The sequence below is a fragment of the Cyprinus carpio genome, chromosome B7 (genome assembly GCF_018340385.1).
Source record: "Cyprinus carpio isolate SPL01 chromosome B7, ASM1834038v1, whole genome shotgun sequence".
NCBI lineage: Eukaryota > Metazoa > Chordata > Actinopteri > Cypriniformes > Cyprinidae > Cyprinus > Cyprinus carpio.
Window position 1 is genome coordinate 29,692,630 of NC_056603.1, and position 27,911 is coordinate 29,720,540.

The 27,911-nt window shown below is 38.1% G+C and overlaps 2 protein-coding genes across 7 annotated transcripts in view; both read left to right on the top strand.

Moving 5' to 3' along the window:
* LOC109091242 (NHS-like protein 2) overlaps window positions 1-27,292 on the top strand; it is a 78,929-nt gene extending 51,637 nt beyond the window's left edge. For 4 of the 6 annotated variants that reach the window (XM_042728282.1, XM_042728284.1, XM_042728285.1 and 1 more), the window contains exons 2-8: window positions 11,614-11,766; window positions 18,038-18,180; window positions 18,649-18,838; window positions 20,319-20,456; window positions 20,728-23,217; window positions 23,308-23,455; window positions 23,997-27,292. In XM_042728282.1, the coding sequence (XP_042584216.1) occupies window positions 11,614-11,766; window positions 18,038-18,180; window positions 18,649-18,838; window positions 20,319-20,456; window positions 20,728-23,217; window positions 23,308-23,455; window positions 23,997-24,318 (3,584 nt within the window). In that variant the 3' untranslated portion in view covers window positions 24,319-27,292. The remainder of the gene's footprint in view (window positions 1-11,613; window positions 11,767-18,037; window positions 18,181-18,648; window positions 18,839-20,318; window positions 20,457-20,727; window positions 23,218-23,307; window positions 23,456-23,996) is intronic. The other 2 variants (XM_042728283.1, XM_042728287.1) reach the window with 2 other exon arrangements.
* Window positions 27,293-27,572: 280 nt separating this feature from the next.
* The window catches only part of LOC109056608 (rho GTPase-activating protein 6-like), a 34,874-nt gene continuing 34,535 nt past the window's right edge, over window positions 27,573-27,911 (top strand). Inside the window, exon 1 of the mRNA XM_042728289.1 lies at window positions 27,573-27,715. The gene's annotated coding sequence lies outside the window, so the exon portion shown is untranslated. The remainder of the gene's footprint in view (window positions 27,716-27,911) is intronic.

The window sequence follows — 27,911 nt, forward strand, 5'->3', positions numbered from 1 at the left end:
AAAAATGGCTCTTGCCCTTCCTTTTGATTGAGTCATTTCTAGCCCACTCATGCTTGGACACCAACTATCTGCTGCAGATCAGTGGATTTTCTGTGGGGACTTTAAAACATTGTGCCAGCTTGTATACTCACTGTATATCTGCTTCATCTTGCTATCAGCTTTCTTAGGTGATATCCCATTTTCTTTACACAGGTTGTCAGAGCTTGTACTGTTTGTTCTTTAAATTCATTTTAGTTAGTGACACAGCTTTTGCCTTTAAGTGAATTTCTCATCTCCGTTTAGCACATTTCCCCTGAGAAATGGACCTGTGAGTGACACATTATCCCACGTTTTGTGCATGTGTGATCTGGTTCCACTACTGTGCCATTAGACTATTTACAAGGTACAGGTATTTAGCACCAAACACTGCACAGAAATCATATGGGACAGTTGATTTGTCTATTATCCCTTCAGTCTTTACTGAAGCAGTACTATTCATTTGTTTCATTCCAGTGTAAGAAATGTGTGGCTATAAGATCTGATTTATGGATGAAGTCTAATTATTACTATTATTATTAAAATGCTTTTCAGGACAGATAAATTTGATGATGACTGATAGTATCTGCTGCCATAATAGCCGGACCTTCTTTTGCCTGTTTACGGACATGATGTAAACACAAAAAGACACATGACATGAACTGAAGTTTCCCACCAAATCCATCCCAATCCAAAATCAGTCATTATTGTAGACATACTGTAACATAGTGAGTCTGACCATTTTAAACACGAAATAGATTAGAAAATAGAATTTTTTAAGGTTTGTTACCACAAAAAATCACATAGTGCATGTTTAATTTGCAGATATTAGGAGTAAAGACTCATTCACACCAAGAACGGTAACTGTAAAAACAATAGCTATTTCTGCTTTCATAACAACAGACAACAGCGTTTTTTATTATTATTGTGTGCTGCATGAGCTGTTATTTCGTCTACCACTTTAAATGCTGGACTTCTTTGAAATCAGTGGATTCTGATTGTTTTCCTCTGTGCTGTTTTTGTATAAGTTGTGGTAGATTTCCCTATTCTTATAGAATTAGAACTATTATTAAAATTTTATAGTTATCATTATAGTTATCGTCCCTAGTGTGAAAGAGCCTTAGGCTATTTGTAGGTTGAAATCACTTTTGACTATTTCGAAAACAGTCATTATATTGGCATATATATTTTACTGTTGTTTTTAATAAAGTTCAGGCCTTAAAATAATTACTGCATATTATTCTGTCAATAAATGTAGTAACAGCATCACTGTAGCCTCTTGTCAGTGTGTTTTGTAATGCTGTCTAATCTTCACTCTTATTAATAATGTAATCACATTTGGGACTCATCTGCAGGATAGTTTGTACTTAGGAAATCTTTGTGTTCAGAGGAACATGAGTAGATGGATAAGGCCAAAGGGAATATGAGGTAAAGAGTATTGGAGAGGATGAGAAGAGGACCAGCGGAAGATTAACTCCAGAAGGCCAGTGTTCACATTTCCTATCCTCCACACACTTCCTCTATGGGAAGTGTGCGAGCATGTGCGTGTTTGTTTATCAGACATACTGACACATAGACACACTTTCACTAATAGTTTGTCTTTCAGCACTTGTCATTCACACAAGCTCACTGGCACCAGAGGAAACAGACGGGGAGGGGTGAAGCAGTGCAGAACGGGCCGTGAGAAAGCGGCAGTCACTACAGTCAGCACTGCTGGGACCAACACTGCAGCATATGCAAACACATCACAGCCTCACCAACACTCAATGCCATATATCAGACATAATGAGAGAGAAAAAATGCCCTAAAAACTAAAGTCTACACAAAGGACATTATTTACTCACAGGTTGATGTGGTCGTGAGAGAAATAATTTGACGTGTATTGCACACTATTCTGTTCTATTCTACAATAACTAAAGTCTACACAATGGACATTATTTACTCTCAGGTTGACGTGTATTGCACACTATTCTGTTCTATTCTACATCCAAAACTCTGGCCCCATGATATCAAAATTGATGTTTTGTGGCTTTTAGTTAATGTCTTTCACTTTTTATCGTTTCATAATTTATGAAATGTGCAGGATCGACAATGATATTGAACTTAATTGAATCAACATTGACTTGAATTGAATAATAATAACACTGTTGCCTAAACTAAAAACACATATAGTTGAATGAAGTTAGAATTAGACATAATGACCATTTATCCTTACATCTTACATTTACATTAGGCCTATTGATCCTGTTGGTTTACATGTTGATTTTTTTTGATTTTCCAGTTTCTGTGAAGCTTCTTTGAAACAATCTGTATTGTATAGAGCAATATATAAATAAAGGTGATTTGACTAGATTTAGCAGATTAGCTTTTAAGCCTTTAAAATGTACAGTCTTAGGGTCCATAGAAACAAAACATGTTTTTGCATTTCACTGCACTGTTTTCCAATGAACAGTCATTGCCAAAATTTTGGCAGTGACATATTGTGTTTTGCAAAGTTTGCTGCTTCAGTATTTGTAGATTTTCCACATTTCTATGGTATACTGAAAAACAAGCATATCATAAGTTTTAAAGACTTTAATTGGCAAAAAAAAAAAAAAAAAAAAAAAGTCAATATTTACAGTGTTGACCCTTGTTCTTCATAACCTCTGCAATTTACTCTGGCATGCTGGATATTAGCTTCTGGGCCAAATCCTCACTGATGGTGACCATTTCTTGGCTTATAGTTCTCAGAATTGATCACAATTTGTGGGCTTCTGCTTGTCCATTCGCCCTTTGAGGACTGACCACAGGTTCTCTGTGGGATTGAGATCCAGGGAGTTGCCTGGCCACGGATACAAAGTTTCAATGTAATGATCTTCATACCACTTCTTTATCACTCTTGCTTCGTGACATGGTGCTCCATCATGCTGGAAAATGCACGGATCACCAAATTGCTCATGGATCGTTGGAAGAAGTCGCTCTTGCAGGACGTTTTGGTACCATTCTTTATTCATGAGAGAGCCCACTCCCTTGGTTGAATAGCAACCCCACACATGGATGGTCTCAGGATGCTTCACTGTTGGCACAACACAGGACTCATGGTAGCGTTCACCTTTTCTTCTCCGAACAATCAATTTTCCTTGTGTCCCAAATAGTCGGATGGGAGCATCAGAGAAATAGCTTTGCACCAGTCTTCTGCTGTCCAATCCTTGTACTTCCTGCAGAATTTCAGTCTGTCCTTGAAGTTTTTCTAAGAGAGAAGTGGCTTCTTTGCTGCCCTTCTTGAAACCAGGCTGTTGTCCAAAAGTCTTGGCCTCACTGTGCTTGCAGATGCTCTCACAACAACCTGCTGCCATTATTGAGCAAGCTCTTCACTGCTGGAGGCACGATTCTGTAGCTGACTCCTCAGGAGGAGACGGTCCTGGGGCTTGCTGGACACTCTGGGACTTCCTGAAGACTTCTTCACTGCAGTCGAACATCTCTCTTTGAAATTCTTGATGATCCAGTAAATGGTTCTTTCAGGTGCAATATTCTTTGTAGCAATTTCCTATCATGTGAAGCCATTTTGATGCACCGCGATGATGGCTGCAAGTGTTTCTTTGGAGGTAACCATTGCTAACAATGACACAATGATTGGAAGCACTTCTTCCCTCCTTTTATAGCAATCAGTCTGCTCTTACAATCTAATTAGTATGATAGTGATTTCACCTGACTAGTACTTAATCACACTTTCACATGCGCTGCTGATATGATTAGTCAATTAATGTTAGCTGGTCATTTTGTGTCTGGATCAAAAAACAGTGAAAGTTGTTTTTTTTTCTTTTTTTTCTTTTTGTGAAAAAATATTTTTTGAGCAATTAAGCTTTTAGCAATTATTTAAAATGCATCTGATCACTTTACAATACACTAGAAACAATGTGAATGAACACCACAACAGCTTTTGCAAAAACTTTTGGCCATGACAGTAATAATGTGCTAGACAGAAGTATTTGTCTAGTGTGTTTGATTCTTTTCCAGTCACTCTTGACAGAGAGTGTTCTAAAATGGGGGCCCTCATGTTAAAAAAAGTTTAGCTTTTAATAGGTCATGAAGTGCCTTTTTTATTATTTTTTACTGTTCTCTGAGGTCCACTTATTATCAATATTCTTACATAAAAAAAAACATAATTTAGAAGTAATAAGCTATTTTCTGTCCCATTTTGACTTCCCTCATCAGAACGCTCTGTTTGAACAGGCGTGATGGATTATAAACTCAGAAGTAAATGCCCACTGCTGTGATTGGCTAACACTTATGTATGTTTCACAGCCTACATCCTTCACAGATGGACGCTGCTCTGATTTAATACTTAAGTCAAGTCAAGTCAAAATGTATTTCTATAGCACATTTAAAAGCAACAGAGTTGCGCAAACGTGCTGTACAACAAAACACAGTATATAAAAAGCATAATAGGAAACATGCATCATATGAAAAATTAACACATTAAAATAGAATAAGAGCAAACTGACAGCTAAACCTTAAACTGACATTAATCAAAAGCCAGAGAAAACAAATAAGATCTGAGATAAGACTTAAAACTGGCTAGTGAAGGAACAAGTCTCACATTTACAGGCAAACTATTCTAAAGTTTAAGAGCTGCAGCTGAAAAAGCCTGACCACCCTTGGTTTTACAGCGACAACATGGGACAGTTAAGAGAAGCTGATTACTAGACCTAAGAGCTCTTTGAGGAGAGTAAGGAATCAGAAGGTCACTGATGTATTTTGGTGCAAGACCAGATAAAGCCTTGTACACAAAGACAGCTATTTTAAAATCAATTCTAAACTTTACGCTAAAATTGGAGTAATGTGATCCCTCTTTTTTATTCCAGTAAGAAACCTCGCTGCAGCATTTTGGACAATTTGCAGACGAGAAATCGCCATTTGATGCAGGCCACAGTAAAGGGAATTACAGTAATCCAGGCGTGATGTTATGAAAGCATGGATTACAGTCTCCAAATCTCTGTGTAGCAAAATCTGTTTCAGTTTAGCAATTGATCTCAGATGGAAGAAGCTGCCCTTTGCCACTGTGCTAATTTGTTTCTCAAAGTTGAGTAACGAATCAAATGTAACCCCAAGTTTTCTTACATAGGGTTGAACACTGGCAGAGAGAAAACCTAAATTAAAAACAGATGAAGTCCTAGAGTGGCCTAAAATCAGAATTTCACTTTTGCTTTCATTTAATTGCAAAAAATTATTAGCCACCCAACATTTTATCTCCTCAAAACAGTCGTAGAGCACAATCAAAGAATCACTGCTGTCAGTTTTTGCTGGAAGCAGTGGTAGGAAATCTTATATTTCTTAAAAATGGCACCCAAGGGAAGCATGTAAAGTGAAAAAAGAAGAGGGCCTAAAATGGACCCTTGGGGCACACCGCATGACAAAGGAGCCAACGAAGAACAAAATCAGTACATATCAAGCAATCTGTAGAAGCAGACATTGATGTAGAAGCCGGCATTGATCTTCTTCTGCGGAGGCGGTGTTTAGCCACACTATTACATCATAGAGTAAAACATTCCTCAAGCTGTCATTTTGGCAGACTTTGGCTTCATTATAAGCTCTTTTTAGACTAATGAGAAAGTTTTGAGTTCTGAAACTTACAGGATGCTTTTATAGTATGATGACCTCTTATATGTATAGAAATTTTGATTTCTCAGTTCACCATGACCACTTTAAAGGCTAATTCACACTGCACTGACAAATGTCAGCCAATGATGACAATTACCAACTTACATTACACCATTTCTAAGACATTCCACGACAAACCATGACTGAACATGCACCGACCAAGAGCAACAGATGCCAGCAGGGGAAACATATTACAAAACCCAACTAACACTGGTCATCATCTGTCAATGCAATGTAAATTAGCCATAAAAAAATTGTTTTTAGACTTTGCCTTTTTTACATTCCACTACCCTGTCTTGTTTTCCTCTGGTAACGTAGACAGAAAATTTGATGACTTGTACATTTTTGTTTAGTAAATCACTGTCTTATATGAGTGTCTTATACCTCCTAGCAATAGAAATAGTAGCAAAATCATGGTTTGTTTTGTTTTCAGTTGTCTTGCATAATTTCCATTCATTGACAGAATGAATTGGCTGAAATGTATTCATTTTGAAAGTGTCTTCAGTTGCTTTTGTCCACTGTAAAAGCTGTCAAGTATAGTTTTGCTAGGAAAAGGAAAGACCAGTGCCTATGGCATGTCCCGCCCATCTTACTATTTCAATAGGAAATGCATCAACACAGGAAAGAAAAGAGAGCTCTGTCTTTAACTGTAGAAGTAAGCTATATGACTCCAATATAAGAATTTTTCACTCAGTGCTCACAGCTTCTCTATCAGACTGTATAGTTACTATGGAGAAACAGACAACAGAGAGACACATTATTTCCATAAATATGGCTGTGGCTATGTAGGGTGTGAGTGTGGCTTACACTTTATGTGTTCAGTTAACACTTCGTAGTTTCCAACCCTCAGTTGAATATTTCCATGTAGATGTGGCACCTCATAGCGGATGTTAGTGTTTTCATCATTAGCTGATCGATATAATTAATTGAGTGTCTGTTTTATGTGATCACTGTGACATCTGAGATTGGTTTTGCCTTGTACACACCATCTGGTGTTGTAAATCACGTTCATTCACTGAAGTGTTTTGCAGCTCTTTATTGGTGCTTGTCCAGGTGTGGTGCTGATGTTGTCAGGAACCTTCCTTTAACTCTATTGGACATTTTTGAGTAACAGATCACTATCGCCTTCCGTTCGGTGCTGCTATGTACGTTCTCTATGTGCACCCAGTAAAAAACCCATCAAGGGCTCAAGTCCTGCTTGACAGTGTGGAAAGGCTTCAATCTCACACATCAGTGAAAGGCGAGGAAAAGATTGGGTGAAGGGCAGAAAGAGAGTTTGGATTGGGATTTATGCCACTACAATTATCCTGTGAAAGTAATTGCTTTTGACAGCACTCTCTGTACGATCACAGAGCAAAAACACAATTTGATTCCCAAGTGTACGTGAGAAAATTGTGCGAGCCGATATAGGTTTCTGAGGGACACTGACACAATTTTACAAGGGAGTTCTTTACTCATATTGGATCTGTGCAAGCTTTTATCAGCATGTTTCCATAACACTTTAGATTAGGGAACACAACTTTACTGTGAACTAAGAGTTTTCCCTCAATAAACTGCTTATTAATAGTCAGTAAGGTAGTTGTTAAGTTTAGGTATTAGGTTGGATTAAGGCAGTGGTTCCCAATCCTGGTCCTGGAGAACCCCCAACACTGCACGCTTTTGGTGTCTTATCCGGCACACACATTTGAGGTCTTGGAGTCTTCACTAATGAGCTGATGAGTTGAATCAGGTGTGTTTGAATAGGGAGACATCTAAAATGTGCAGAGTTGGGGGTTCTCCAGGACCAGGATTGGGAACCACTGGATTAAGGGATCTAGAACATGGTCATGCAGAATAAGGCAGTAATATGTACCCAATAAGGGCCAATAAACAGCCAATATACTAGTAATATGCATACTAATAAGCAACTAGTTAATAGTGAGAATTGGACCTTAAAATAAAGTGTAACCCATGTTTCTAAACACGGCCATGTTTCAATCCCCATGTGTGAAGTAAAAAGTCCAAGCTATGGATAAAAATGTGAGAATATCTGAATAAAAAGGGAATCACTCATCAAAGCTCCCAGTGTTGACTGAGTAAAGAATATTTTATGAAAGTGCATCTTAATTTCATGCACTAATTATTAGCTTATGTACATATAACCAAGGGGTCTTTGAGAGGGGAATCATGCAACTCCTCACAAAAAAACAAACAAAACCTGGGCTGAGAAAATAACTGACTATAAATAATTGACTCAAAAATAAAACAGTGCAGACCAAATTTCACTAATCTTATCAAGCTTCTCTAGTGTGCTATGAATGTGAGGGAAAAAGGACAACATCCAGTACTAGTGAAAAGTCTTGTCAAAACTGATTACTTTGTCAATAATATCCACCTGTCATGTTTTCTTCATCGCTATAATTGGATGATTACACTGTCAGTGTAATACTGAACACAGAGGTAGACTTTGCCTCTTGATTTCATAAATCCACCTCATGCAACTGATATTGTGTTATCTTAAGTGATCTGATCTTAAAGGGTTAGCTCAGCCAAAAATGAAAATTCTGTCATCATTTACAAATATCATTTGCAAATGCTTGACATGTCAATGCTCATTTCTCGTCAGAAGACTTAAATTGCTTGACTAATATGCATTAATTTTACAATGTCTTTTCTTACCTTTAGATGTGTCAAAGTTTTGGTGGAATAAATTTTCAATAGAGGGACAGAAATCTCTTAGGTTTCATTAAAAAACGATCTTCATTTGTATTTCAAAAATGAACAAAAGTCTTTTGGGTTTAGATAAAAGCCCTCCTTTATTATAAACACAAAGCCTAAATTAATTTAAAGCAAAACCGGATGTCTTAATGTGCTTTGCCTTGCCTAACAAGCACAAACTGTGTTAAAAATTGAATGTGAGGAAGATAAAAACTAAAATCCACAAGATAAAACATTTCTGCACAAACTCACAGACCAGTAATTATGTTATTATGCAATCAAGGCTTTATATTTCACTTGTGTCTCAATATCCATGTAAAACAGCAAACTTACATGTGCAAAAATAAGTTTGGTGTACCAGAAAATTCTAACTGAGCTGTATACCTTTTAAAATTTTGATTGACTACATTTCAGTCTGATGATGAATAGGCTGTTTGTGAAGTTAGTAATTCTAGATGTATGCTGTTTGTGTGTACTCTTGTGAGCACTTTGCATGCTTAACATTAATTGCATTATATAAGTTGCAACACATTTCAAATTATGAAAAACATGACCTAGATTAGAAAAACTGAGGACATAATATTCATTTTTGGGAGAGCTATTTACATATATTCATCAGGAGATTTATGTCTCATCAAAATATTAATTATATCAGACGTTCCTCTTTATATAAATAGTAGAAATATTAAAAATTACATATTAGTTTAAGAAATTGATGATAAATATTTAAGTTCATATTGAAATATTTTTGAATATATTTTAGCCTGAAGCAAATTTTTTATTGTGGTAGGTCTGAGCACAGACCTTCTGAGACTCTAGAGGGAGGCATATATGTGATTATTTCAAATTTTGTTGATGAGGCTTTAGTTCCCAATTCTTTTTAAGTTTCATCAGTTTATGTGATGTTGTTGTACTAGCCGACAAGTCTGACAAATGTCCTCCGGACAGTTGCTCCACCATGACAATGTGATGAGTTAAAACAAAATGTCTATAAATGTTGAAGTGGGTAACAGCAGTAGCCTGGTTGTTTCTCCATGTAGGCTTGTTGCGATAGTCGGTGTTACCGGTGATAGCCACTTATAAGAGCAAACAAACATGAGAAACGAATGCATTATTTAGAGTTTCTGGAGACAGGCCTAGTATTACTAAAATATACACATAAAAAATATACTTTTTATCAACACAGCGTGTTCGTTGTGGCCTGCATGACATGATACGCTTGCATGTGAAGAAGCCAAGTGGCCTCTGTCATTAGTCGTCATGTAAGGGTCTTGCTGCTGGGACGTCATGCCATGTTTAATGTCCTGTAGTTCAAAGATCCAGCTCATGCAAGTTAATCAGCCGCTAATGAAGGTGAGTACATTGGGCAAATTAAGCATAGCATGTATGGGACTGAGTACAGGGGAGTTCAGATTGTGAGCAGGAAATGGAAACATGGAAAGATTCGATTTTAGACATGAGACAGTTTCCGTAATCTTACTACCATTGTACCACTAAGGAAGTAATTAGTTGATAATTCTGTGGATTTATTGTATTTTACTGACATGAATATTACACTGATTGGCCTGTTTCGGTGAAGGGCGCAGAATCAAATGTAGGTTGTTGGAAATAAGGTATATTGAGTTTGTATTTTAAAAGTATTGTGTCTGATCCTGACAGAAGACTTCTAGAAAATGCTAGCTAGTTGCACCTTTCCTATCTTTATATTTCCTCACATCCCTCTTTTAAAGCCCCTTCTGTTTGTCCTGATGCTCAGCATGTTGACTTTGCTTTGAATTCCAGCAATCTTTATGCTTTGAAAATCAGGCAGAGATTATGACAGAGTTATGTAAGAGGAAGAAATAGCATATTAATTTCCTCTTGGAGAACTAGTGCTGAAGTTGTAATTAAGTGTGCTCAGTTAACCTCTCGGGAGATAAGTGAGAGTACTTTTTCATCAGTGTCTTTTTCTGTCTCTCTGCAGTAATCTTTAAATAAAGACATGTTGTTGGTGTTCAGGATTATAAAAGTCTTGAAAATGTATGAATCATTTTGCCCACACCACCACACTGAAAAAATAATTATACTCAGTTTTTTTAAGGTAAGTGGTTGCAATCAATTTATTTTAACTACATTTAAATAAACACATTTAGTTGTCTAACTTTCAGCAAAATTTGTTTATTTAAATGTAGCTAAAATAATTTGATTGCAACTATTTACCTTAAAAAAATGTAGTAAATTCAATGAATCATTTTTTAGACCTCACTGTGTGACGTTTTTGATTACAAATCAAAAACTATATTATATGAAATATATAAAAAATTATATTAAATGATTACAAATCATTTAATATAATTAACTGACATATCGCTCAAGACTTATTGATATAAAATTATAATTAAACTTTATTTGGAGTACTTGCACAATGCACATATTAAGCCTAAAATGTGTTTTAATGTTATTATTGATGAGGATTGTATGATCTTTGAATAATGTTTGTCTTTAAATGCAAGATATTTAAAGTGTACCTGAAGTATACTTGCAGCAGTTCCACTTTAGCACAATCAGATATACTTCAGTTCATCTTTAGTTGTACTTCAGCACTACTTCTGCACAATTAAAGTTCAAAATAAGTTCCAATTCAGCAGACTTTATGTACTGTATACCAGTTCAGTATACCAAATATAATGTTTTGTTAATTACAAGTTTGTGCTACAGTAGTCTTGTGCCACTTAAGATATTTGCGCTCTTCAAATCAGGTGGATTCTGACTGGCTGTCAAAGTTTTTATTGTTGCTCAGCTGGAAATTAGTTTTGAAAGATATTCAAACTATATTGTTTCTCTGTATCCTGGACTCTCTTGGAATTGGAGTGATTATTAAAACTTTATAGTAATAGTTGTCTTTATTAATGCATTTGGTGTGAGCAGGCCTTTAGCATATAGAACATGTCAGTATGTCTTTTCTGTTAGATGTCCAGCTCGAACTGCCAGATAGAAAAACATATTAGGGTTGTAATGATTTAATTGTTATTAATTGTTAGCCCTTTGATAACAAATTTAGTGTGCGGTTCATTTGCTCTGATGGATGTTTCCACCTCTCTGCTGCCATAGTATGCAAATGTATAAAAACATATGCAAATTGTATCGGTTTATATTTATGTATCTTTTTCTCTCCCCTCCCTTCTTTCTGCATCTCTCTCTCTCGTTTTCTCTTGCTCTGACTTCCTCCTTCTATCTGCATCTCTTGCTCTTCTCCCCTCCCTCTGTCTCTCTCTCTGCCAGCCGCCACCAACTTGGACTCGGAGAGCAAACGAACGGCCCACTTCCAATCGTCATGGCAACAGCATGTGAATGTGTTCGGCTCGTGGAGTAGGCCGGAGTGTGTGCAGGAACTGCACCAGGAGGCTCAGCTGAACCTACAGAGTCTGCTGCAAGGTAGGAGAGTCAGCTGCCGGCGCTTCGTCTGTGTGTTTCCGTGCCACTAGAGGTTGTGTAGCCCAATCGTCCGCTTGCCTGGATCTGCCTATCATGTGTTTTCATTTTGTTTTCGTGGGTGTGTGTTTTGAGTCGCCTTGCATGCTGGCTTGTCTGTGAATATCATCCACTTCCATTCCCATTCTGTGTTTCCCAGTGCGTGTAAGAGAGGCACTATTTGTTTTTCTATTCCTCTGAGCATCCTCATATTTTCCCTCCACTCGCCTCCCATCATTCCCCCTTTATTTCTGACTCATACTTTTTCCTTCTTTATGATCCATTAGATTCATTTCCATTTGCAGATAATACACAGAGTGTCCCTTTCTCTTTGGTTTTTTTTTCGTTCGCTGAATGAATATGCCAGTGCTTGTGGCTCTTGCCGCTGTGAGTGTGTGACTATACATGGTTGAATTTCCCTCTTTTATCTCTTTCTTGTTTGATCTCTGCTATTAATATATATCTGTGAGGTATGAGATGCTATTCTGGTTTAAGCTCGGCATCAGATCGACTGGGCAGCTGTTGCTTAAACAACAGTGAGTGGGTGGTCAGTGTTTACGAATGTGTGGCACTGTGCTATGTGCATAAACAGCAGTTTGCCTTTGCATATGTCTGCCTGCCATTCAAGGATGCAGCCAAATATCAAGACATGGGGGGAGCAAGAAAAGTTTAAGAATCTGTCGCTGAAAACCTGCTGATTAACCATTTATTCAAAATTTTGGGGAGACATGGTAGTTACAGCGTGATAGACTATCTGCCATAGATGTTTATTCCTCTCAACTTTAAGAACATTGAAATTTGAAGAAAAAAGCCCAGTTGATATCACAGTTTGTACAGTTGATATTAAAGGTGCTGTATGTACGTTTTTGACTCTACTAAAGCATAAAAATACCATAATATGTTTGCAGATATTTAAAAAACATGCTAAATTAACATACTTGTTTATCTTAAAAACAATGCTACAGTCAGTTATTCTTCTTTGAAAAAGTGCATTCCAGGCCAGAATGTCAGTCTCGGTTTTGGTTTGTGAAACCCGCCCACTGCCAGTTTACACAATTGAATTTCGGCACCCTGGGTTGCCAGTTGGCTGAAAACACATTTCATTCATCATTTCATTCATCGTCAAGTGCGCTCGTCCTTGTTGGTGTCATCAATCTGGCAACCTGCGTGTGCGTCAAATCTGTGGAGGAGGGGCTGGGTGAAAAAACCCCTCTCCAATATTTTGAATTTGGACTGCAATACCTAGTTCAACCACTCGGTGTCAATCCTACATACAGCACCTTTAATAAAATTATAAATTCTTGACATTATTAATATAAGTAATATAAAATGTTACATTTACAATTATAATTAACAATATCACAATATGTTTTCATAAAAACTTTTTGAAAAAATTTTTGATTCAAGTAATTGAAAGTAAATATATATTTAACATTTAAATCTGAAGGCTTAGTTGCATCAGAAAAATTTAATCAGATTTTCATAGGCAAAAAAGATTTTGTCTAATGTCAATAGTACAGCAATGTACTATTGCTCTATTGCTCACACAAAAGTCACTCTCAAACACTCTAGCATTAAAGGTGCAGTAAGCGATTTCTGAGACTGAGAAACACAGTTGAAAGTGAATCTGGCACCAAAATACACTTGTAGCCAATCACCTGTAAGGGGCGTGTCTTCTTATGATGGGGGAAGTGTCTGTGTTGCATAACATAGTTGTGAAATTGGGGGCAGAGCCATCAGGATCGGGGTGTGGTCCTTTCAGGTAGGGGCATGTTTGTTCTGGAGATTTCAAATACCAATAGCATTTCTCAAAAAATTGTGTACTGCACCTTTAAATTGTGAAATTTGCATGTGAAAATCTTCCCTCATACGAAATTCCTGACCGCATGGTTTCCTATTAAAATGATTTTGTCTGTGAAATGTTAATAATCTTAACTTAAAATGTTTGTATATAGTACATCAGTACGTTTGTATATTGATGTAGCTGACTTATCTTTTTGTGGCAAGGGCCCTGAGGATGGTCGTTTGACCGAAAGCTTGGTAATTAAATTTGTGACAAGGATTCAAGTGTGCAGACAGTTTATGGTTATCTATTTAAAATTTTCTAAACTATATTATTATTATTGTTATTATTAATTCTTTTGTGAAATTATCACAATATTTGATGTGATAACAGCACTGTGTCTTGTCCATATCTTTCACTTGCACACTCATATAATGTTAGCCAACTAAAGGGTCCGGCAACATTAAAGAGATTATGCATCCATAGTGCTTAAGTTAATCAGTGATATTGTATTTATATCCCATCCCCCCATGCTTATAATTATTTCTGTTCAGTTCAGAAATGTAGTAGAAATTCTCCTACGCATTCCCCCTGACTTAAGTTTAGCTGGGAGCATCTACTGGTGACACCAAACATCTAATGATTAAAACTTTCAATGTTTATACACTAGCGCATCTGCTCGCGACACCCTACTGAGTCAGGCAATGTCTTGCCCCTTTTGAACATTATCACTTGGGACTAAGATCTCTAGTGTTCCACTATACCTGCTGCACAGCAGTAACCAGACAGACACCAAACAATGCCCTTGAATATGCTTTAATCATGCCTTGGAGGACCTCATACCAATCAAAGAGAATCCCCAGCATCAAGGATACAACAGTTTATATATGAAAGGTACATAGTCAAGGTAACATTGTGTCACGTTACATAATTTTCCTCGAATATGATTGCTTCACTTAAATGGCAAATCAGCTTGTTCCTCAAATCATGACGTTGTAATGTTATTAGTATTTTCAGACATTTAGCCATCTTGTCTTGTCCATGTTTTATTATTGCAAATGCTACTAAAGGTTAGAACATTTCTGTTCCTTAAAACATACTTAAAGGTTAAAAAGGGGAATGTTAGTCATCATTTATGATCAACTGATTTTATGATTAATTTGAAAATGATTACATTTAAAATTTCCTTCACAGAAACAAAGACCAAATGGAAAACAAACCAGACAAAAACTGCCCAAACCGACAAGAAAAGGGGCATTGTTGCCCTTGACCTCTTCCATTCCTCTACTGCATACACAAGACAAGGAGTGACCCATATTTAATAAATGGGTGGTTTTCAGTGAGCATCTTGTTAGGCGATGCTTTGAGGTCATTCATGACCACTCATTCACGGTTGAGTGGTTGGCATCTTGTCTAGGCAAGCCATTTGATTGGCTGATAAGAATGGAGATTAGTTTTACTGACTGGCCTAAGATCAGGTCAGGGGAGGAGGGGAGAGTGTGTTTGAAATACCTTCTCACACACACACACACACACACACACACACACACACACACACACACACACACACACACACAGACACACACACACACACAGACATATATACATATATACACACTTACTCAGTCTTGCTGTTGCTTCTGGTACTCACTCCCATACATCATATTTGAAGTTTTCATATTGGTCTTTGAAGCCTACCTTTCCACAGAGGCTTGTATGAACCAACCAGTGTTTCGGTGAGTTCTGACACTCTAGTAAATCTAGTTTACTTTCTTCTATTTTGGTTGGAGTCTTTAGTGTGAATTTCAAAGAATGCTTAGCTGCATCTATTGTAATTCTCACATTTTGCAAGTCTTTAAATTATAATAAGCAACTTTGCTGAACTTTATTTATTACAATAATGTTCAAAAGATTTTTTTAAAATACATTTTTAAAAGAAGTCTCGTATGCTCAACATGTCTTCATGTATTGGAGCAGAAATACAGTAAAATACAGTAATGTTGTGAAATATTATAACAATTTAAAATAACTCTTCTATTTTACTATATTTAAAAATGTAATATATTACTTTGGTAAAGCTGAATTCTCAGCAGGCATTACGCCAGCCTTTATTGTCACATGATGCTTCAGAAATCATTCTAAAATGCTGATTTAATGCTCAAGAAACATTTCTTATCATCAATGTTGAAAATAGTTTTGCAGATTCATTTTTGGAATCTGTGATACTTTTATTTATTTATTAGGATTTTTTTATGCATAGAAAGTTTTACATTTTTATTACATTTTATTTGATTTTTTTGTACCAATGTAGAAGCCTTTAATGTCAATTTGATTAATTTAATGACTCCTTAGAATTTTTTTTATTAATTAAATGTAAATTCATGTTACAGTCACAATTTCTTTAAGTAAACATTACTTACACTATCTGAATTTTTTTTTTTTTTTTTACAATAACAATGTAATCAATATTATGTTTATTAAAGCCAAGTATGAATCTCAAGTTAGTGCTTTTAAACATTTTACATTTATTCCAAATTCATAATTCAAGGCAGTAACAATTAAAACAATATAGTTTATTAGTGAACTTATATTTAGCTTTTCTTTTTAATAGTTAACTTTAAACTATTTATAAATTTTTCGGATCATCAGTCAACAAAGCTTGGTAAATATTGGTCACAGACACTGAGATTTACTTTAAATTTCACCAAGCTAATTATTCACTAAAAAGTCCCACAAATCATTTAAAGACTTGTTTTGATTTAACAAAGTGGTAGTTGTTTACTTACTTTTTTATTAGTCTTCCCATTAAAGGCATTATATTGTTCATTCAAACTGATTCGTGGACAGAGGAGGGATTTATCGCATGAACCAATCACAGCTGAACATAACATAACAGTGATATCCAATCATATTGCGATGGAGGCATTGCATCATTGCATTCATTCTTAATTACCCTCCACCAAACTTACCAGTCTCTTTAGGGGGTCTGTTAAAACTCAGGCTCAGGGGAGGCAAGAGAGATGAAGAATTCCTCTGTAACTTTAGCTGCTGATGTTGCTGCTGGACAATGTTTCTTTAAAAAAACAAACAAGTGATTTATATACTTTTTAATTGTATATTTTGTAATATTGGCATTGTTTTATTTTTGTACTATATGATCTTTTTTCTCATCCAATATTTTGAGGAGGCAATGCCTCCCTCGCCTTCTCGGAGGAAACACCCCTGTCTCTAATATATTGCTGACTGTTTGGAAAAGTGAGGATAGTCATGTATATTAAAGAGGATTTTGCTCTGTGGTTTGTGTGTAGAATGCTTTGCAAGTTGGCCTGTGTTTGCAGAAGTTGGTTCTTGTTACAGCTGCAGGGAAGTAATAGTCATAACGCATTCCAAAACACAACTGTCTTTTTTATATTTCTCTTTGCTTTCCATGGGACTTTGCACAGCAGATTGCATAGTTTGGTCCACCAGTCTTTTCAGTGCAAGTGTTTACTTGAGTAACTTGGGGTCTAAGGCTAACTGAAGGATTGTCTCTCTGTGTATCTCATTAGTGTAGCGATTTGAAAGCCATTTGGTCAAGCATCATTCCTGGAATAGAATGGTCTCCATTCAGCATGATAAATAAAATGCCACCACATATTTAAAAGTTGTTCATGTGGCGGAACACACTGCTAGGCTGTAGTTTTGCTGAAGTCTCAATCTTATTTTAGTGGAGGTTTAGGATTTTAACTGTGTGCTCTGTTCGGCTTTGTCTCAGCATGTGAAGAGGTCTCTACTCAGCAAGGCTAAACTTGGGACTTGGGGCTATTGTTGACTCCGGAGGTATGCCATTGTCTTAGACAGCCCGCCATTGCTAGGCAACCCCGAGACTAAGAGTGCGGCATCCCAGTTTGGAAAAAGAGGGATCAACCCCCCCTAAAAACCATCGCACACACAGACCATATTATTGAGGACCTCACATAGAAAAAAAGTTGTGTATACTAAGATGCATTCACTAATAACTTACATTTAACCTAACCCTGGCAGTAATCCTGTTGACATTTTTAAAGCGAAAGATAATTTGGCTGATTTATAAGCCTTTCAAGAACCTAAATGTCCTCACAAGGGAGTAATTGACATTTGAGGACATTTTAACAATTTCAGCTCTCACTAGTACAGCCAAATCAGTGCCTACTTACTGAACAAGGATAAAGACATAAATCCAATGTTTCAATATGTGTGTTTTTGAGTATATAGTGGGAGGAGGGAATGTTTTGGGGGATTAAAATGGCTACAAGAATGGGGGGGGGTCTTGTGAGGGGAGTCCTTGGAATGAATGTAATGGTAATCATTCTGTTTACAAGAGCCCTAGGGAACATTTCTGACGAAGAGGGAGAGAGATTTCATTAAGTGATTTCAGTGTCTCTTAGAGCTGTTGTTAGCTTTTAAACTAGCATGTTGTGTCTGTCTACTCAGATTTTGAGGAGCAGTTGTATGATAACAGAGTGACAGGACAGACATTCAGACACCCTTCCTCTCAGATCTCAGAGGATACATCAACCACCCTCAGCAGATCCCCTTCCTCACTCAACAACAAGAAGACGGAGTTCGTCTTTGTGGTAACTACTTGTATACTGTCTTATTAGCTCTTACACTAATGAAACTAGTAACTTTGGCTTTTATTAAGTAACTGGATTCTGATTTGTGTGCCACCAACAAACTCATTTGTTTTCCGTAAAGCATACATTTTTTCTGTAAAGTTTGCAAATCAAATTAGATATGGTTTGTGCCCTGAGTGAAAACAGCTACAGGCTTCTCTGTGTCGGTGGTTTTGAGTATGTAAATAAGCTGTAATTTAAACATCCTGCCAAGTCATCTGCTAAAAAAGATAAACTCAATTCAATGTTTGAATATAAAGAATATTAATTATTAAAACGAATTATATATATAATCATTCACATTTACTAAAAAAGTATTTAAATGAATACATCATTTGGGTAATAATAAAAATCATTACAAATACAAAATTAGGAATTAATCATATTGTTTTATATTCATACTCTCATTTTATCTCCCTCTCTCTTTAGCCTGCAAATAAGCAGGTCTGTGAGGATGAGACCACAACATTAGGGGTCCGGGCGCAGGACCCGACCCCCTGTGGTTCAGAGAAGTCACTTCTAGGCTGGAATGCATCACTGAGTCCACCTGTTGCAGAGAAACCTCGCTGGTACCTGGGCCGACATACTCCAGCTCACCTTGTACCCATTGAGATCACAGGTTGGCATACTGTCATGTTGAGTGTATCTGTATACTTCTAAAGTCTTTTTAGAGTCTGACGTGTTTGGAGGTGTCATTGATGTGTAATTTATGTTAAGAACTTTCCACAGTTTATTAGCTGTTTGCTTTTTGGATGAAATGAGTCCATATCAAGTGGTGAGAATGTTTTGCTGTGTACAGCATAGACTGAACAATAGTTTCTCTTTACTAAGAAATGTAAACTTAATGGTCCTAGGTTACCTGAAATAGTGTTGGATGTTTTAGATCTTGCAAATTAAATCACATTATCATCACCATCATCATCACCACAGACAACCCTGTTTCTCAGTTCTTATGCTCTCTTTCCAAAGAGTTCACAGATCAGATATGATTTATTATGAATGTACTTGCATTTGCTCCTCTCCCTAACTGTCACCCTGTTTTTTAAAGCAAGACATCTCTTTCCCTCTCTGTCTCTCCCACACCCATCTTTCCCCTGACAACCTTCCTGCTCCCCTCTCTGTCCTGGACATAGTAGAGAGGTGGCTGGATCTGTAAACACAGATAATGCTGTGCTTAGGCAGCCTGGAGTCTGATTCCCAAAGTGGTGCTGCTCTTCACCCGCTAAAGATAATGAACAGGTAGCTGTTGCCATGGCAACATGCAGCTCTCCTCCTTCGCTTAGCTAGGAGGTGCAGAAAAAGCTGCATAGAGTGAGAGACAGACAGAGAGTGAGTGAGAAAGAGAGAGAGAGAGAGAGAGAGAGAGAGAGAGAGAGAGAGAAAGAGAACTGTAGCGGATGGGTGGGAGTAACAGGGCCAGAGGAAGAAAGGTTTTTTTCAACTCCTTGTTGTTGGTATTTTCATGAATGAAGCCAGGTCACATGTAGGGAGGTAATGAGGTTTCGTTGTGAGAGCTTTTCTGAGAGACACAAGGGGTATCCATGTAAAGAACGTAGTGAGAACTTGGTTTAATTAGAACATTATGTTCAGTTCTTTTCATCATTGTGGAATGGTGGACCATTTATCACAGCACTCCCTCCTGCACCGGGTGTTTAAAATTATTAAATACCCAGTCAATGCAGTGCTTGAAAACATCCGCATTGTATTGTCCCACAGAAATGATGGAAAGTTACATAGATCTGCCATTGGGTAGTGCTAAGTCAATATCCAGCTCTTGTTTTGATGTATTATCCAGTGTCCATTGTCTGATTTCATTTCTCCAGATCAATCAGGCACCATGATCAAGTCTCTGGCTAACCATCTATTTCATTTTGGCTATTGCTTTTATCCATAAAATATTTTTTTTTTCATAAATAACCAAAATGCTTGTCATTTCCTTTACTCAAGTCTGATGAGGCAGTCATAGCTAATGTTTTTCAGCCTAATCCTAATATGTATTTAATAATATACCTTTTATACAACCGTTTTAAGGAAACATAATTTATCTGACTTAAGACTGTCAGTTAGCCTGACAGCTGGTATCTCATATCTTGCCTCAGGCCAGTGCTTTGATAAGCACTCCGCACAGCGCAGCGAACTGCGGGCCCCCTTTAGAACTGATTCAGCGGTCAACCCAAAGACCGTTCGCCGCCCGAGGAGTGTGGTTGCAGGCCCTGATGTCACGCTGCACTGCCAAGGTGACTAACAGGAAGTTAGGCAAGTTCCTGACAGGGTCAAAGAGTGCAAAAGGAAATAAACAGGAAAAGGACAATGGGCACTGACCACTGATTTCCACCTAGAGTAATTTGTAAATCTAAAATCTAATGTTTGTTAGAGCCACACACAGGCTTTGACAAACTTGTTTTAGTTAACAATATTCTGAATGATATCTTTTAGAATCTTTACAAAAATGTATAAACGGCAAACTTCTGTTTTAATCTCCTTTTTAAAAAACTATTTTGTCTTTAGGTGACAGCAAAATCCTTGCTGTTGATCTAATACAAGGTGCCTGTTCCCCTGGATCCTCTCAACCCAGATCTTTGGAGCCAACTACAGAGAACACAGGCCAACAGCATATTCCCCTTCGGAAGATCAAGAGTGACCTGGAGTACAGTGTCCCCCCATCTCCAAAGACCCCATCAGGCATGATGGATCATGCCACTCTGATGTGCCCAAGCCCCTCCTGGAATGGCCCAAAAGGTTCTACTTTTTCTCCTTCCTGGAATGACTCTTACAACTATGCCTTGGTTACCACCCCTGCTTCCAAGCAACCAATATCTAAAACTGGAATGCTAACACCTGGAGGTGAAGGAGGTGGTCTTATCTTTCCATCCCAGACCAGTTCAGGCCTCTCCATGAGCTCAGGGTCACATTCCAGCTCTTTCACCTCCATCTCGGAACCATGTGGACACCGGCTGTATACAGTGTCTACACAGGGGGGTGGCGTTCCTGTAGGAAAACGGAATGACACTGAGGGGGCAGCTTCCACTGCAGGCATGGGAAATAACAGAAGTGATCAGGAGAAGAGGTCAACCCGGTCCAATGTCTTCAGGTTCCGTGAACGTTCACTTTCAACACCAACAGACTCTGGATCATTTTGCTCAGCAGATTATATATGTTCTCCAGGTGAAGCTGTCCCTGTTGTTCCAGAGGGCGAGAGTTATGCCCTGTTATATCCGAGCAACAGCTCAGAGGATAGCATGAGCACTGATAACGTTTCTGTGACCACAGGTTCAGACTTTCTTCCAGATGGTCGACTAAGGTCACGCTCACGTAGTATCTCACTAAAGAAATCTAAGAAAAAGCCACCACCTCCAGTGCGTAGTGTATCCCTGATGAAGAACCTATCAGAGGTTGGAGGAATGGGCTCCTACCACAGTGAAGGGCACTTCAGAGATGGCAGACCCAAAAGTCTCTTTATCCCTCGGGATCACCATATTCAAGATTCATTCCAGCCAGAGTTCCTAATTGTCAAGCCTGAGGACGATACAGATCAGGCCCACAGTAGCTTGGAGACATCTTCTGATATTTCTCAGCCTGCTGACAGGGAAACAGAGCTTGGGTTTCCTCCTCACTGGCAGCTTAACGAGTGGAAGTCCAACAATGATCCCTACCGCTCACTGTCAGGTTCAAGCACAGCCACAGGTACCACAGTGATTGAGTGCATGAAGGTGCAAGGTAGCTCAGAATCCCTACATTCACCCTCAACCTCACGAGCCACGTCTCCATCCCTGCTTTCCATTGAGGCTGAGACCAAGGTATACCCCTTCAAGCCCCCATGCCTCATGTCCCCATCCAGTGGCTACTCAAGCCAGTCTGAAACTCCAACCCCAACTATATCAAACACCCTCATCACTGGACCTTCTCCAGTTAGCTGCAAGATGCGCCCAAAGATTCCAGAACGTAAATCTTCCCTCCCAGCTTCTGCAAAGGATAAATCACGTTCACGTCTTTCATTTGAACTACCTGCAAACTCTCAGCTGGATCTGTCCTCTGTCAAACCCAAGCAGAAAGCCAGCCGACGCCACTCTGACACATCTACAGCTAACAAACCAGGTAAACTGAGCCCTAGTCAGTCTTCACTGCCTATGGTTACAACAACAGATTTGCGAAACATCCGACTTCGTTCAGTAAGCCGCTCAGAACTTGAGGACAGTCCTGATGGCTCTTCTGACATTATAGAGGAAGAGCAAAGTCGAGATCTCAGCCCTCCTATTACTCCCTCGAACACAAAACAGTCAAAGCCACCAGTTGCAACAAAGCCACCTCTACCTAAACGACCCATGAATTTGATGCTTAAATCTCCTTCATCCTCCCCTCTGGCACCTGAATCTCCTCCATCTTCCCCTGTGGACCGACCCATGCCTGTGGGTAATATCTATATGGTTGTAAGAAAGCCCAAACCTAAGAGACCAGCTCAGTCATCACTCAGCACATCTGCAATAGCCCCACAAGAGCCACTCCATAGCCATGTACCTCATCTCCCTGAGTTTGATCTGGAGCATGGGATTCCTATTGAAGAAGATCTTCCATCCCCAAGTAGCCCAGAGAGAGAGGACAAAAGTAAGACTCTTCCAAGTAGAATGACGATATCCTGTTTAGCGGAATTAGACAAAAGGAAGCCCAAGGTACCTCCTCCGGTGCCGAAAAAACCCAATGTCCTTCTTCTGCCCTCTCCAAGCATCCAGACCAATGGCGGGGCAGAAAGGCAAACTCTACTCTCTGACAGCATATCCCAGTCACCTACAGGTCCATCAGCATTTGACATTGAGGATGATTTGCTTAAAGATGAAAATCAAGATGATCTTGCAAGGGATCATGCAAACCATAAACATTCAGAAAGTTGTGAGACCTTTGGAAATCAAGAGAATGATGTGGTAGCTGAAGAGGACAGTTCAAAAGATTCAGATTTTCTTCAAATTACAGAAAGAGAGGCACCTCCAGCAGAGACAGTAACAGGTTAAAATTTGTTTACATTTTCAGTTAAGATATCTTTCTAGGCATAATCAATCTGGGGTTTAATTTCTATTCTTCTATGCTGCTTCACAGAAACTTATCCAGAAACAGAAATACTGGAAGAGAACAACTCTGCAGCTGACAAGACTGAACTACACATTACAGAGGAAACAGATGATGATGTTTTTGTCCACACAGCCACAGCTCACACCACTGAGGACCTCTTTACCATCATACACAGGTAAAATTTGTACTTATACTGATTTATTTATCTATTTCTCTCTAACTAGAATTACTTTGGTATAATTTGAATACATATGCAGATATGGTCTTGTACTGGATTATCTGTCTTCCAGTGCAGTTAGCCACTTAATTGTCCTTGTTCAACTGAAAAAAATTATCAATATAACAAATTGATTGCTAAAAAATTCTTTTTTATTAATTTAATTGCTGACCATTTTATAAAAATCTGTCTGTGATGCCTTCTAATTTAAATCATCTTTCTTTGTCCAAAAAACATATTTAATATATTTATGAACTAAATAGCAGTAGCTCTTAAGGTAACATAAATAGGAAATGGATTAATTAGCCAGCCATCATAAACTCTTACATCCAAACCTGGAGGGTCACTGTTCTGTGTTTTATTTCAAATCAGTAACTCTTAAGGTGTCTTTAATTAGGGCTGGAGCTAAACTCTGCAGGGCAGTGGTCCTCCAAGTCCAGATTTGAGGAACCCTGGTGTAAACGGTTATGAAACATTTGCATTGTTTTTCCTTTCCTAGGTCAAAGAGGAAAGTTCTTGGTCGCAAGGAACCAACAGATTCTTTTGGAAGCAGGCAGTGTCTGGTCTCACCTGTGAAAAGCAGTAGCACAGACCTCCGAACTCTGGGCCTCGGGACCACTCCTAGGTCAAGCTCACGAAATGAGAACTTTATGGCTCTACTCCAGAAGAGAAGCAGCAAAGCCAGCAGCGGGAACCGAGTTTCTGCCATGGAGTTGCTGAAGAGCACAAACCCCTTGGCACGACGAGTCACTGAGTTCTCTCAGTCACAGCCAGATGGGAGTGCAACACACACACCAAAACCAGCTCCACAGGACCAGTGATTGCACTTGTAGAGAACCACATGCTGGATATCAATATGGCTGGTTTTCCGTTACACTCCACTGCCCATCTAAATGGTTTAATTTACAAAGACCTCATGTTGAAGGAAATTAAGTGGGTTTGAGTTGTTGCTTTCAGACAAGGGGATATCGCTCTGATGATGTAAGATTTTTGTGGAGTATAGTCGGTATTAAAGGAAACTGAGCCCACCACTGATACAAAATTCTGCTATTCTGGAAATATGAATGCGAAGATGAAACTCTTGAATGGAAACTGACATCAAGAAATATTTTCAGACTGTTCACTATTTTAGGAGCCCAGCCTATATTTGTGGCCAAAGCCTGCTCTGCCCACTTCAGTGGTGGACTAGAAAGTGTCTTAGTAGGATAATTGTTTTAATAGACTGCACAAACTCGCACAGAGAGAGGAGTGTATGACACAAGTTGGAAACATTCCACAGATGTTGTAAGCAAGGTCTGGTACCCCTTAAAATGAAGCACTTTCACCAGTACAAGAACTAGTTTACAAGACAAAAAGCTATATTTGTTATTTTCCATTGTTTCTTTTTCGGTTTATTTTTTCCAAAAATATGAAAGGCCATATAAATGTCTTATTGAGTTTATTTAACCTGTAAAAAAAACAAAAAAAACCTAAGTATACGATATATATATATATATATATATATATATATATATATATAAGAAAATGTAACTGCTTGATCAAAGACACAACAGACACAAAGCTGTCTATATCTGTTACTATTCTTGGGAAACTGCCTATTATTTTATAAGCTCACAGCACACAAGGGATTGAAGTGATCATATTGAACCATCATAATGCAATACATCTGAACCCACATCTAGAGATCTTCCCACATTGCCAAAAGTGTAAACAGACAGCATATAGTTATGCTTGGGCACAACGTACAACAAATCAAAATTGTCATAGACAAAATATACCTTTGAAAAGAAAATTTGTGGAGGGTACATGAGGGAATAGCACAGAAAGCGATGGTCCATAGGGGGAGGACGTTAGACTACAGAAGAGGGTCCAGTAAGTGTTATCAGAGGGTCATTGGTTTGGTTCTGGCTGTCCGTTGTGTCAAATCTGTCCGTGGTTTCTTTACAACTCAGGAAACCCATCATGGCTACTGGTCCAAGTGTATAATCTCAAACTATCAGGCAGGAGATTTACTGAGGCCTATGGATGGTAAAAAGATGACAGAATTCATATATCTCTAAACATTTTTTCCAGAAAAATCAGACACTTATGACCACAATTCCAGATAATCTCTTAAGACATAGGAGCATTCAAATCCAAGTTCAAAGCTTCTCACTTTATGTCCATTTCAGACTATGCATCAAAGATGAATCAGACTTGCCCTTCTGTTGGCACTGGCAATTAATGCCTGTGAAGGTTAAGGGTGAGGCAGAGCTCAACAGTGTTATGTTTAGATTCAGTTTTTGACCAAATAGAACAATAGAAAAGTAACTTTTTAATGGTTGCCCTCCACGAAACTGCAAGACCGGATTGTAGATCGACATTTGAATGCACAAAGACTTTGTAGAGTTTGATCAAATGTGGTAATTCACTCAAGGACTTGAGCAGGTCACCTGTGGTAAACCTTCATTAAGGGAATTCTGGAGACTACTGCAGATGGAGGGTCTACAGGAGGCAGCCGCAGATACTGAGACTTAATAGATTGCTTCTTCTTACCATTCCATATGAAGCTCCACTTCCTCATTCTGGCTCCCAATCAGACAATGGACAGAAACCTGGTGCTACTAAGCCGGAGCGCCCTCAGCGGTCCAGGAGAGGAAGTGCTTGGCAAAAATCTGTTTTAAGTCTGGAACAAAATCGAGATGGCTCTTGTCTTGATGTTCATCTTCTCAGACTAGTCCTTCAGGTATTCCGACAATATGAAAAGCATAACGTGAAAAAAGAGACAGAATACCATCACATTAAAATAGTGTGTGACACTTGTTTTAAATATTTAGTGAATGAAAAAAAAAAGTCTGACAACCAGTGTTTATTTGCCTTGTACTCTGGCGTGAAGCCTGTGTGTTTTTAAATGCCTTGGTATTGCACTTCCGTAGAAGTATGCAGAGTTTCTTTTACTCTTTTTAGGATTTACTACTATAATATTTATCACTACTCTTGTGTACTCTGTGCTTAACCCTATCAATGTCAACAGTACTCTCACAGGTACAAGTAAAAGAGAGAGGGAGGACAGTGGAAAGAGATGGTATTATATGGGCAAAACAAGTGAAACTTAAGAAATGTACCTTAGTGGACTGTTAGAAGCCTTGTGCATCAATAATGTAAATCCCAGAGAGGAGAGACAAGTATCCATTGGAGAGACATATATATTATAATCCCATTAGAAGTGTTTGACAGACTGACCCAAAAAAACAATTTCTCTCTAGAGTTTCACTGGCTTCACTCAAGCCGTTCTTTCTTTCCTCACATAGCCGATAGTACACAGAAGAGAGTCAAATGTGCCAGCTAAGGGAGAAAAAGGGAGTCCAGAACAAGTTTGTTAACAACCATCTGGTTGCTGTCAAGCATAACCAATGACTTTTAATCAATTCTTGACATCACAAGCTGACAACTCCCTGTATTACACACAAGACTTCAGTTTTTGTCGCATTTTACATGCATGATAAGACTGAGTTTAGTAGTCCGGCACAAAGCTCCTTTTACAGATTGCCAGAATGGAAAAAGCTTTATAATGTTCAGATTGCCCTTGTTCATTGGGAATAAAAGAAAGACAGGGTGGGAAGGCAAGATAATAATGAGAATTTTATTTTTGTTATTTTTTCCTTGGAAAGACATATTTTAAAATTTGCATATTATAGACCTCACCCTCCAGCAGAAATGACAGTTGCTGTGAGATCTCTAATCAGCTGAAGTATGTCTTGCCCATGTGGTAAAAGGTATATCATTAAAATAAATTATTTTTCTTGCATAACAGTCCTTTGCAGTTATGGTGTGTTTTTTCTACTTTAGTTTACACAATAGGCTACACATTTTCTTTTTTGCATATTCAAAATCCAAATTTGATACTCAATTTATAGAGAACTTTTTGTTTATGAAGAGTTCTCCGCAGGATTGAGATCTTAGATCAGATCCCCTTTCCAAACTGAGACCACACAAAACATTAGTAATTCCACAACAAATTTACGTAACCGCTTCCATTATGAGAATCTTGAACAATATTGCCCCCTTGTGGGTTTATTTTTACCCTTCATTTCTGCTGTTTATCAAACGTGTGCAGCGCTCACCTAAATAGCAAGCACAACCACCGCAGCACTTTCATAAACACCTGTTTTTCGTTGCGTACTGGAACATGTTTCGGACGCACAAGGCCATCGTTTGCAATAACAAAAGGTCACTGAGGTACTATTTTAACTATTTATTTATTTTTAATTTTGAGTAGTCTAATACTAACGTTCAAAAATTGGGGTTTACTAAGAGGTGATCTAAGGTTTTCCAGAAATCATGCTATTATGCTGATTTGGTGCTCAAAATGCTTATTATCAATGTTGAAAATACTTGAAAGTGGAAACAGATACATTTTTTCATGATAGTTTCT